The 13648-nt window shown below is 44.9% G+C and overlaps 1 protein-coding gene across 5 annotated transcripts in view; it reads right to left on the reverse strand.

Moving 5' to 3' along the window:
* Positions 1-11922: 11922 nt before the first annotated feature.
* The window catches only part of LOC147881728 (transcription initiation factor TFIID subunit 4b-like), a 43491-nt gene continuing 41765 nt past the window's right edge, over positions 11923-13648 (reverse strand). For 3 of the 5 annotated variants that reach the window (XM_087401697.1, XM_087401698.1, XM_087401699.1), the window contains exons 9-12: positions 13422-13475; positions 13205-13340; positions 12758-12931; positions 11923-12490 (exon numbers count right to left, since the gene is read on the reverse strand). In XM_087401697.1, the coding sequence (XP_087257823.1) occupies positions 12336-12490; positions 12758-12931; positions 13205-13340; positions 13422-13475 (519 nt within the window). In that variant the 3' untranslated portion in view covers positions 11923-12335. The remainder of the gene's footprint in view (positions 12491-12757; positions 12932-13204; positions 13341-13421; positions 13476-13648) is intronic. The other 2 variants (XM_087401700.1, XM_087401696.1) reach the window with 1 other exon arrangement.

Raw genomic sequence — 13648 nt, forward strand, 5'->3', positions numbered from 1 at the left:
AATAGGTATTCAACATAGTGATCAATTACCAATTCCCCACTTTCATTGTGCTTTAATATTTTGAAACAATTAGCCTAGCATTAACATCTTAAAAGAGTTGCCCTCTCGGCATCCATGTTTGGCCATCACATTGAAGTCATGTTTGATAAGATTCTAAAATACCACAAAAAATTCCACAATCATCCCATCTGGCCTCAGGGATTCGTCTCTCTCTATAGAATTCAATGCTTCCCATAGTTCCACCTCTGAGAAGGGTGTAGCCAGCCCCGTCTATTTCCCACCCACCTCAGCTAGGACCACTTGCATTTTGTGAGTTTAGGCCTCATCTGCACTTGAGGGTTCCCCAACAACTAGCTCTTTTTTAAATACATCCACAATATTTGGTATTGTAGAATATACAATTGGCCACATCATTACATGGTCATGTGGGTATATTTCTCATCATGCTTGCATAACAATGAAACAACAATAAGGGATGGATAAATGTGTTTGCTAATGAACGGAAGCCCAAGAGAAGCAGTAATGCAAGGAGGGAAGTTACAACAAATAGGGGAGCGAAGAGAGAGAGAGAGAGAGAGAGAGGGAGAGAGAAAGAGAGAGAGAGAGAGAGAGAGAGAGAGAGAGAGAGAGAGAGAGAGAGAGAGAGAGAGAGAGAGAGAGATTAATGCAATCTTCTAGAGGCTTCAGGGACTATGGGAAAAAGTACACTAAAAAAATAGTACTTTATTTAAAAGCCACTTTAGGCTGATATAAGGACATGCTAGGGCCCTTGTTGAGTTCTAAATAAGAGACTCAAAACTAAAAATCCTAAGAGAAAATAAGAGATGTGACAAATTATGATCCTAGTGAAGTTGGCAGTCCTTTAATAGGATATAAGGGTATCTTGTGTCTGCATCTATTGGATCATCTCTCGCTACAGTGGGGGGCATGGTATACATGATCTTTTTATCAACCTTTGTTCAGTCATCTCTTACTATGGGTGTGGCCACGGTCTACATGATCTCTGATTTGCTTGGCCATCTCAAGAGTGATACTTGAACTCTAATAGTCTCCTGTTAGTAGAGCCAAGATTGACCAGACCTCCCATCGTGCATACTCTGATCTACCTTTATCTCTTTTGTCTCTCGCTCTAGGGTTCCTTGTCTCCTATTCGCACTAATCCACTCTGCCATCATAGCCGCTAGCTCCTTCTCCTCTACTCCATTATGAAACTAGTGTTGACTCAAATGTATAGAAGTTTGTGACATGCTGTTGTGTCCAGCCTAATAGTGGAAGTGAGAGAGGGAGAGAGAGGAGTGCACACAATATAGCTACTTGTACACTTAGTTTTATTGAATATGAAAATGAAGATATACATGTGTGAACCCCTTAGGGGTAGGGTTAGAGGCTTTGACCCTATGCCCTATGTAGATGGTTCAATTTACACCATCCTCAACACCCCCTCTAAAATTGTGGATAAGTAGAGGGTGCATGTATAAGATCTGTTTAGGAATTTCATTTGGTGCATATGATAGAATCCATAACTAAAAAGAAAACTGAAAAACATCATAGTAGTATGTGTGTATGTGGGCACAATGAGTACGTAGCAGAAGCATGTACAATGAGACTTGCAACTTATGTGATCCTGTACAAGATGTGCATTTGCCCCTCTTAAGTTGTGGGTCATCCTTCACCTTTGCGAATAAAACCCAGAAGATAGGTTGAAAGGGAGAGGAATGAAATATGCAAAAAGTGAAGTCCACTTGGATCAAAGACTGGTTGATCAAAAGATGATTGTGTGGAGAATTGTTTGTATGGTTGCATGCTGAACATGTCATGCGTCTCCATGGACTGTGCGGCTGCTCTATAGACGAGGCATCTGGATCTGAGGCAACTCGATGTAGCTGTGAAGAAAGAATCCGGGAGGATTGATTTTGTGGGTCCCATACATCCAGTATAGCAAAGGGAACACAGGCACGCTACATAATTGTGGCCACTTACTTTACCAAATGGGCTGAAGCTAAGGTAGTCAGAAAGACAAATGTCACTCCATTGCCAAGATCAAGAGACCTCATATCTTTAGGTAAGAGGTGCCATTTGTCAATATTTGGCAGCCTTGCAAAGAGATGAAGCGGCGAGTATGTCCCCTATGTAACAAGATCCTGCGGCGTCTACAAACCATCTCATATGTACATCCACAGGGTGGAGGCATGTGTCCTGTGTGGGCTCTGACCTCCTCATGCTCCTCCTGGTCTCTGTCCTCTGGTATAGCGTGTGCCTGAGCTCTATCAGGCTGGGCTCTATCACGCTCCGGTCTGTGCTGATGGTCTCTGAGGTAGTCTCGTTGAAGCATAGTGGCCTCCCTGACATAAAGAGCTAGGCAATGCTGATCCTCGTAGTCCATCACTCGTGAGAGAGGTTCAAAGCCATCCGTGAAGAGACAGTGGAATCTACCTCTGAGCTCATAATATAGCGGGCATCTGCAAATGAAGTGCATCCACGGCTGCATGGATACTATGACAGTGACTATGCTGGAGATCATGAGACTAGGAGATTAACACAGGAATATGCATTTTTCATGTGATGGAATGTAATGCTCAGTTCTTCTTTGATTCCCCAAAATCATCATCTTGAGGGAAGGCCTACTTCATGATGTTGATCTTGAGGGAAGGTGTTGAGAGTTCACGCTCAACATCATGTGATCACGTGTGCATGGCACCATCATGTGATCATATGTGCATAGCACTAACCTTATAGAGTGCTATAAAGGAAAGGGTTAGATCCCCTAACCCTAACCCTAAATGGGTTTATATATATTCTATTTTTTCAACTAAATTTAGTGTATAGTTAGTCATTTGTGGTGTGCTCTCTAGCTATGCCCTCTCTCCTCATCTCCACTCTTCTCCTCTCCCCTCTTCATAGACTCAGCAGAAGGGGAGATCTGCTAGTAAGTCCAAATCCCGTAGTCAGTCCCGTGGCAAAAAGGACATTGAATGCTTTTATTGTGGCAAGAAGGGACATGTGAAGTCGAAGTGCTTCAAGTTCATACAGGATCAGAAAGCCAAGAAGGCTGAAACAAAGGATGCAGGAAATGCAAGCAAAGGCAAAGGCAAGGCCAAGGCAGATGACTTGGATGCAGTGAATGTTGCAGCGGAGGACAGTGACAGTGACATACATGATGTTTTATGCTCTTCTACTGTAATAGCACATGCTTTGGTTATTGATGGCCATGACATGCACACCTGGCTCTTGGATTCAGGTGCCTCTTTTCATGTTACACCTCATAGGGAGTGGTTTACTTCCTACACAGGTACTCATGGAGTTGTTCATCTTGGGAACAACTATGCATGTCAGATTGCAGGGATTGGCAGTATACAGATAGTATTTCCTGATGGACAGTCATTTATGCTTGATGGTGTTCGCCATGTGCCGCAAATCAAGAAAAATCTGATTAGCACTGGCTTATTAGATGACAATGGTTACCACACCACATTTGGGGATTCCAAATGGGTGATTACTGATGGCCAGACAGTAGTGGCTGAGGGTTTTAAGAGTGACACCTTGTACCCTCTTTATGTTTCCAGTGTGGGTAATCATGTTGTTGCCATAACCGAGCTGCCAAAGGTTTCATTGTGGCATAGCTTGTTGGGACACATGTCTGTTAAAGGAATGCAAGAACTGTCATGTTTGGGTTATCTGCCGTCTCTCTCTTTTTCAGATTTGCCTACTTGTGATCATTGTATTTTTGGCAAGCATTCTGTGACTCCTCATAAGAGGAGATCTCCCCAGAATAGAGCACCACTTGATCTAGTGCACACTGATTTGTGTGAGATGCCACAGTTATCACTAGGGGGTGCCAAATATTTTATTACTTTCATTGATGATGCCACACGTAAGGTGTGGGTCTATTTCTTGAAGCATAAGGGAGATGCCCTAGATGCTTTCAAGAGGTTTGTCGCTCAGGTTGAGAATCGGACAGGTCGTAGGCTGAAATGCCTCAGATCCGATAATGGGGGTGAGTATGTGTCACATGCTTTTGTGCAGTTTTGCCAAGTTAAGGGCATCAAACAGGAACTCACAGCCCCTCATAATGCATCTCAAAATGGTGCAAGTGAGCGGATGAATCGAACTATTCAGGAGAAGGTTCGATGTATGTTGTCTTATGCTGCATTACCCCATGGCTTTTGGGCAGAAGCCGTGCAAACAGCAGTTCACATTATTAACAGGTCACCAAATAAGGCTTTGGAGTTGAAAGTGCCAGAGGAGGTGTGGTCTGGCAAGCCACCCTCATATAAGCACTTACGGGTCTTTGCACATAGAGGTAACTTCAACCAATTTCAACTTAGGGCTTAGAGGAGATGATTGTGAGTCTTAGCTACCCTATGATTTTCCTAGCAAATGAAGCATATAGGATGAATGACCGCCTCACTAGTCATGCATGGTGCACCAACATGTTTCGAGCACCACGAATAAAATCTCCAAGATGTTTTGCTTTGGTCCAAACAACAAAAAGAATAAAATGCATCAGCCACTCATAAAAGAAACAAGCACTCCACATGGCACTATATTGACACTGTCTAACTAGGACCTAATTCGTGTGTTAAATGCCAGGGTGAAGATAGTCCATTAAGATGGGAAAAAGTCCTACAACACCATCGACAAAGCAATACCACACCAAATGGCCAAAACATCAACCTCAACAACCCCCCCCAACTAACCTACCTGAAGAAAGACAAGTACCTTGAGTGTCATGCTTGCATCCTTAGTTGCTTCTGAGGTTGAATCCTTTGTCGCTTGGGACATATCAAAGGAACCTAAGGATTTATTATTTTGGGACTTCTCACTCATGTTATTCCCTAGGCATATCTCCATCTTGCTACATAGCTCAAATGATGTGAGATTCATAGCAAACGGCACAGCTTAGCATCCCCTAGCCCTATGAGGAAGCGTGGCAGAAGCTGTGCACCGATCATCCTCTCGTGGGGTTCACATCGCAAGTTTAGATGTTTAATCCTAGCAATATAGTCTCTTAAGGACTCAGTCTCCTTTTGCCTCAACTCATAAAGCTGGTTAATTGGGCTCCACTTGGGACCACTTCGGGCAAAACCCACAATGAAAGATTTCTACAATGTGTCCCAATTTATTTTCTCCTCAGGGTTTAAGGCTCTAAACCATTTTCTAGCCTTGCCATCAAGGCTTAAGCCAAAAGCATTGACCTTGTCTAAATCTCCAATATCACCAAAGGTCTCACAGATTTGTTTACATCTCTCAACATGGGAGACTGGGTCTCCTTCTCCTACAAACTTGGTGATTATTTTGGAGATTGTGACAGGCTTGGTCCTTGAGGGGTTGGTATCCTTCCTAGAAACATTGGTGGTGGAGCGACGATCCCCCTTCCTAGCGCTTGCACTAGGATTCTCATAGCATCATTCGTAAGGACTCCTAACGCTTGTACTAGGATTCTCATAGCATCATTCATAAGGACTGTTTGTGGTGCAAGAGAAGGTTGTGGAACAGTGGGCCCTATCCCATACATTGGTGGTCCTAATGGAGGGTTTTATGGATTTGATGGCACAAAGTTGGGATTTGGAGATCTTGACCCACTAGGCATCAGTGCATTGTGACTTGGGTTGGGTTGTGGGCCTAACAGGTTGGACTGGAGGTCCTCTAGGGAGTGGTATATTCATGCATGCATAGGCTTGTAAGGGGCAGTTGTTGGGTAGGGAATATCTCCCATGTTTTGTTGCCAAGGAGGAATCATAGGGGCTTTCAAGGTGGAGGGTGTTAATTGTGGGCCTTCGAGGTTACCCCTCTGCCTCTTTTGTTCTAGCATTTGGGACCCTTGTGAGAATATGAGTCCAAATTCATCCCCATAGGATTTTCTATCATCAATGAATTGGTACGATGGGGGTTGATTACCAATAAGTATCATGGGACTTGGTTCCTTGAGTATTACTTCTAACATCGGTGGTTGGGTTAGCATTTGAGGCTCTTCCATTGCCCTAGTCTGCCCAACAAAAGGGTTTAGAAATTCTGCTAGGTCTACCAATCCAAACCTTCCCATGATATTGGAAAAGCTTTCCCTTAATTTTGCTGTAGATGGGGTAGGAGAATGGAGATCATTAGGGATGGAGTTCAAAGCCACTGAGGCTCACCCATGTCTCGGTCCTCTGACTCATGGACTCTTTCAAGTTGGATAATTCACCTGGCAGTGGTCCTTTGCAAGGACTGAGAACTGACTTTTGAGCTTATTGACCCTGAGGATGCCAAGCTAGGTATAAAGGTCGACAAGATGGTATTTGAGGCACTGTCTTCAGGCTCAAGGTGAGCTTGTAGGACTCTTCTTGATCTCAAGATCATGTGCTCATTGGCGCAATTGAGTCCGCCTCGACGCGGGGTCAAGGGGCAGCGTCTCGACGGGGTGCAAGGGCAGCACCCCAGTGATTTTTTTACAAAATGGGTCTATTTCAATCCCATTTGCATGCAATTTTCATCATTTCTTGATGCTCAAGGTCCCAATTTTCAGGTGCATTTTTTTATTTTTGTGTTCCCAGAGCTATCCCTCTAGATGGGGGGATAGAGCTAAAGCAACACCGATGGGATAGAGCTAAAGCAACGACCAGTGAGATAGAGCTAAGGCAACGACCAGTGTGATAGAGTTAAAGCACAAATCGGAGGGATAGATCTAAAAGACTGACCGGTAGGATAGAGCTAAGGCAACGACCGACGCGATAGAGTTAAGGCAAGGATCGACGGGATAGAGTTAAAGCAACGACCCGATGGGATAGAGTTAAAGCAATGACCGACGGGATAGTAGGCTGGTGGGATAGCGTTATGGGATATGGTCAACTCCTATTTGATCGGCGAGATAGAGGCCTAAGGCGGCGAGTCGACAGAATTCCGAGCTACGACGCGACGGGTCGTGGGGATAGAAACTCGCAATTTTGCCGATTGGGTTTTCATGATTTTTGATGATTTTGAAGTTTCTACTCAGGTTTCTTCATGATAGGGAGATGTTAAACTGCATAGTCTACCATGATAAAAACAAGAAAGAAAAACAACATTTGAATGCAAAATGAGATTCCTTGAAGAGGTGACTGTCAACACTCAGAACCACTTCAATTTTCAGCATGATTCCTCAGTCTTGGTTGTTTTTTGTGAGTTTTGACACCATACACTCCTTAGCAATCTTCCAAACTATTTTCCTACCAACTCAAAACACTAAAAAGCAAGCTTCAAATGATCCAAAATGCTTTCCAAAAAGAAAATGACAGTTTCTTCTTTTCTCTTCCTAAACTCACACTTCTCCACTCATTCCTCTCCTACAACTTCACTAACAAAGCTCCAAGTTAAACTTTAAACAAACAGCAATGGGTAGATGACGCGAGAAAGCAAGTGCAATGCAAAAGCATGCCTCGAACTCCCTGGCAGTGGCGCCAAAGGTGTGTGGTTTCGATGGTGACTCATGTGTCATGGGGATCTTGAAGGAATGCCAATGGAGCCTCCACTCCAAGCTACTCCTTGTGAGTGCAATGCAAAACACGAGCCATCTGTCACCAGTGTCACTCAAGCGGCTCCCGCATTGTTGCAATGTGTTTCCATGAGAGAAAGAGGGAAAGGGGAGATGGGAGAAGAGAAGGAGAAGGGGAGGAGAAGAGGAGAATGAATGGGGATGGAGTCGCAAACACAAAGACATTACAAAGGAAACAAGGGAACGCCCAAAAACACTCTTGGAAGAAAAGAGGGAGCTTGTATTCCAAACTTGTGCATCCAACAATGAAGACCAAAGTCAATCAGTTGGCCTTTTATACATGTCACCTTCTGAAGGGAGGGCGAACCCTATTACCTTTATACCAATCTCTTTACTCATTCTTTTACAACCATCTTAGGCCTATTTGGATTGAAGGCACAATCCTAGCTCTATGGACTTGCCACCCTTTGACGGACTCATACAGACTCACGACCAAAAGGATTATAGCAGGTTATATGTTAGAGACTGGGCAATGCATAGAGGGGACTCCACAGGATTCTAGTAGGTACCACAACGTCAGACCACACCCCTTCACCTAAATCAGTTCCATAGAGGACTCCTCCAAAGGGGGGTTCGCATACCTGACAGTCTTCTCTAAGGTAAGGAGGTGCAGCAGGTAGTTGCAGAGATTTGGCAACCGCATCACAGGCTAAGGAGCCTAGTGAGGGATGGGCGTCGTCGGTGGTGGCGGCAGAGGCAATATAGATGAGCAATATTGAGTTGCAATCCCAAGTTCTTAGGAGACACCCCCTCTAGGAGCGAGAGAGAGCCCTCCTGCCAGATGGGCACAGTAGGGAGACAAGATGACCAAGTAGTTTCTTCCAAACCATAGGGCCTAGATGAGCAGGGACCTAGCTTCAGTACTTGTGGGATGAACAGAGACGGATGCACATCGACCCCTCAGATTTCTTGAAGATGACCAGGACTTTTAACGATAGCTCTCCAAGTCTGGGGAGAAGACTCCCACGGTCCCCTTAGCTTGAGAGGCAGTTTGGGATCAAATTCTGGCAATGGTCCTACCAAGTCTAAGCAGGAAGTTAGATGCACCATTAGCGAATGAGGAGCTGTGGGAGCCCCTCAAGGCCCTCCCTCCCCAAAAGTGTCTTGGGGAGGATGGCCTGACTCCAACTTTCTTTCGGAGTTTCTAGGATTTTATAGTCACGCCTCTAAGGCAAGCTTGCCAAGAGATCCCGAGGTATTTAGGTGTCAGGTAGGGATCAACATCTTAGCAGAGGGGCAGATCACCCCGATTCTGGAGAGTGTCCAGTGAAAGCTCTTACACTAGAGCTCAAGGTAGCCATGACCTAGTACATCACCTCCACTTGATGTTTTCATAGGGGATGCATGGATGAGCTCAGGCGCCTGGTGTGCAAATTTCGTGTGGGCCGGTTACAGCACGAGGAACACCACGCTCGAATTGCTTGGCAGACTGTGATCGTGCCTCAAGCTTGAGGAGGCCTAGCATCATCGACCTGAAGATGCAATGCAAGTCTCTTTTGGGCAAGTTAGTAGCTCGTGGCCTTACCCCAAGATGCAAAGCCCTGGAAGCTCCTCCTATAGAGGGGGCTTCTCAAGAACAACCCATGCACACGTGGTCAGTGGCAGCAGTCTCACCGTTGACTTTTTTGGAGGGGCCCCCTCACAAGGAAGGGATCCCCACTTATGAGGAGCCTTTTTAGGGTACGGTAGAGACTTGCTAGAGGACTCATACGGACCCCTTCCCGCCGCAAAGGAGTTTGAGCGCCAACCACTCAGTTGGAACCCATAGGTTCCAGATCAAAACATCTATATGCTCAGGCAGCAGACACCTGTAGGATGGGTTCAGTGGGACAGTGAGCCGGCTAGTTCTTTTGAGGCCTAGAGCAACGGACCGAGAGGTGAGACATGGCTTTCTCCCACATTTGACTTCAGAGACGTAGCCATACCAGAGAGATGAAGTGCATCATTGTAGACCTAGGCTAGTTCTCCAGGACAAGGGTCCCCCTTAGGGTCCTGATGAGGCACGATCGAATCAGCTTCTTCAGGGTGGGGATGGGGGGACTCCTCGAGCCCGTGATAGAGGAGGACCTAGAGATGGACGGATGCCTAGATTCACTCCACTAGCAATCGACCAAGGTGATCAACCGATTAGACAAGGCTTGGTTTATAGATCCTCCCAGCATCCTAGAACAAGAGGCCCCCGCTGGCGACTCTCGTCTTCAGGAGGTCCAAGAGAGTGGTTCTGGCTGTCCAGATTAGGCCATACAAAGCGAGTGGAGGAGGTTCCCTTTCCTCCTACACGACCCGTATAGGATGGTGACTACAAATGGAGACATCATCTTGGACCCCTTCGAGGGAGAGACACTGGGCAATACAGTATGTATCTCAAGAGGTCCGCTCACATTTCTAGATGAGACTCTGGTCCAATCTAAACCCACGAAAGATCTCGTACTTCTTTTGGTTAACAACCTAGGGGGGCTTACCCATAGGTCCTTGGCTCGAGCAGATGCGGGTGGATGGGCACTGTCATTACTGCTTAGACAATGTGTTGGACACAATCTCACACTGCCTTTGGAGCTGCTCGAGCACCCAAAGGATCTAGCTAGGATCCCTCCGGATCGTAGCCTAGATGCTCTCCACCGAGACTCCACTTGAGGCATGGCGGCATGGCTAACAAAGGGGGATCATGCCTTACACATTGATGAGGTCTCCACAACTCACAGGATACACAAGCAAAGAATATATCGGATCAAGCTACATGAGGCAACCCCACTAGCCTCTCTTGACTCCGAAGGATGGTGTGTGGGAGACAGTTGCCAACGGCACGACGTGGAACATCTAGGTTGCACATTGTAGCCAATTGATGGGGGACATCGGGCTCAATCAACAACCACTCTAGTTGCTATTTGGCAAAATATCATCTATGCTTTGCATGCCACCTAGGAGCACAAGGGATCGAACCCTAAAGCGACCACCAAAAGACAGGAGCCTTTTGGTTTGCCAAGACATGACCCCATGCAAGACATGACTACTAACTAGGTTGCAATTTGTGCTTCATCTTTCAAACATAGTAGCAGGTCACAAATCTATTGTTCCTTGCTAAATTTTTGTTAGGAGCATAGAAGAACATGATAGGTTTCACCCCTTTTCTCTCCTAATGCATAAAAAAGACACTCTCGAATGCCATTGCATTATCCCTACCCACATTCTCACAAGCATAGTAGTACGTCCACCCTGCTACTATCTTGTCTTGTAGCTCTAACCATTTTCATCGAAGGCCACACTGACCCCAAGATATTAAATGCCAATCTCCTTGTGAGTGACAAAAAATGTATCTACTACCGTCTTTTGAGTTTTGGCAAGCATATTGCAAGGGTTACATTCGCAATCAGTACACTATGTCCACAAAACCAATCTAATGGCCCACCCTTTTCAACTCTTGCAATTTCACAACCATTGACTCAAGGCCTTGAAGAGCGAACCACCCTGCTTGACCCCAATGTTTCTCATACAGACCGATCAAAGCCCTTCATGTGTTTGCAACTGACATGGTACTCGCCTGTTTAGGTGAGCTACATCTTCCAAATATTGCTTGGTATCCTGTCCTCTATGGACGCCTTTTCAAGTTGACAAAGCAGTAGTAAGGACCTTGTCCTTCAATCGCCTCTCCTCTACAAGACAGTCGATGTACAAAATTATCAATCTTACTACAATCATGCCTGAAATTTTTGTCCCAAGGCATGCTTTCCATTTTCATGGAGTTATAAGTTGAGTTTATTTTATGTTTTGTAATGGTTTAAAGAGTTTGGCCATTGCAAAACCTACCATCTAAATGCATTATTAGTTAATTTGTCTAGGCTGTCGCAAATGCCTGTTTTTTCAAATACTACCTCCTCTTGCATCATGTCAAGTGAACGTGTGCCTGCTTTGTGACATGGTGTAGCGTTACCACAAGTACGTCCTCTTTCACGCTACACCAAAAGCCTTTGCAGTCCATTGCCAGCTTGCGGGCTGTTCCAAACTCCTGTCTTTTTGTGATACCACCCCTCGTCTTGCATCTTATCAAGTCAACATCCCTGCTTCATGACATTTCATCTTCATCGAGTGTCCCAGCCTTTCTACAAAATAATCATCATAGTGATAGTTGCAAGGGAACGAGTCTTGCTCTTTTCTGTCACCCACTTCTCCTGTGAAACATACTCCTGCAACCTTGACAAGGACTCCTTGAAAACAATTCTGTATGTGTTGTAAGGAGCTATCGATTGGTGTACATATGATCATCTCCTTTAAAGGCGTGTCATTTCCTTCCATGTTTATAAGCTAGGCAGAGTCTCCTATCAGAAAATCAATTTTGCATACATCCCATGCATCCTCTTGGATCATGCATGTAAAAGTGAGCTGCAATGTCCTGCGATCTGAGTCAGGTACCAGCTTGCACATGTACGCACATGCACACACACACCCACACAAACACAAAGTAGTCACTGTATTGATCACTTGGCATCATTTTTAGCACAGCAAGATTGCTATTGCTGACCAAGCAAGAGGAATCGTAGACCATTAGGAGGATCCCCTCCCCAAAACAAGCTTCATCCACAATGCCATGATAAGAATATTCAGAAAATTGTACAATTTACAAAATTATTGCACATTGAGGTGCAATTTTACAACTCTAATTTCCTGTGTATGCAGTAGCCGCTTCATCCATCCCTTCCTGTACACTCATTCTCTTTCTGTGAGAGCAAAGAATCCTTGAAAATGGAATTAGAAGTCTGCCCTATATTTACACCGAAATCTGAGGTTGAAAACTGATTAAGATTGCACTTCAGCATCCACTATTGTTGAATCAACTAGAAGTTGTTGCAAGCTTCCCATTGCACAACCGATAGAGCAATGTGGATTTGGCCATCCGCGGTTCCATTTCCAATACAGATATCATATCCTTTACAGTAATGAGACGAGCCATCCTTAATTGCTTTCGTAAGGATTTGGGCATCATTCCTGAAAAAAGACAGTCCAAATTACTTCAAGCCTTCAAATCACAGGCGCTTATAGTTACCAGGTAGAAATTTCCTCAGATAGGAGAAAATCATCAATCTCACTCCACCCACTTCCTCACCAACTTAAAATCTTTTCGCTAGATCTGAGAACAGCCATTCATGAAACTCCCTTCAATTTTTACATATGAGGCTTCAGCTCATTTAAAACCACTACATACACTTCAAAAAAACAAGTCAAAATAAACACCAATGATAAACAAAGACGAACCAGGTGGTCTGCCACTGTCAGCTGTTACTGTTGGCACCCCTGTTTCCAACTTCCTTTGTGTGGTTACAAGCCCAGGTGCTGCATTTTCATACCTAACTGTCCTTTTCACCTCCCTGTCGCTGGTAACACCAGAAGATTTTGCCACCTGGTCCGCAGCTACCCCATCTGATCCTCCTACAAGAAACGAATTCTGATGATTATATGCCGATCCAGGAACATGCCCAAACCCATCACGTAACAACACAATTGACAGTCTGACTTTATCGTTAAGGGTCATCCGCAGCTCACACACCATCCATATATCGTCAGGAATAGCAGGGACACATCCACACGTATATGCACACAAAGCTAAACGTACAAGCATGTGTGTGCACAAATAAAACTGGTCAACTCAAACTTTAGTGCAAATGTAAATGGCCAACTCAATATCTGGTGCACAATTGTTACCTGGTTCACCTGAACGTTTCAAACGTGCTTGCTCTGCCATTAGTTGCCACTTAAGAAGCATGTCATCAGCTCCAACAGCTCGTCTTGCAGCTATATTTGTAGCATTCGCCCTGACCTTCTCATCATCCTTGCGCACCTGACACCCACCCATGAATCACAGTTCAAACCTCATCTGCAAGATCTTGCAAGATTTGTGCCATCCATGAAGACATGCTACCTTTTGTCCTTTAGGCCGTGACTCTGCCTTGTCCTCATGAACTTTGTCATTTTTCTGTCACATAAAGAAACTGCCTTTAGAACAAATCCTTGTTCAGAACTTTTGGCAACCCTACATTATTCAGACCTTACAACCTTAGTAGCAAACACAATCTAATGCTTCAATATACAATAATCATCCACACTAACCTGGTTATTAACAGGAGGACGACTTGTTAGAAATACTTT

The sequence above is a fragment of the Dipteris shenzhenensis genome, chromosome 30 (genome assembly GCF_047967505.1).
Source record: "Dipteris shenzhenensis isolate YYH24624 ecotype China chromosome 30, Dip_SZ_1.0, whole genome shotgun sequence".
Classification (NCBI taxonomy): domain Eukaryota; kingdom Viridiplantae; phylum Streptophyta; class Polypodiopsida; order Gleicheniales; family Dipteridaceae; genus Dipteris; species Dipteris shenzhenensis.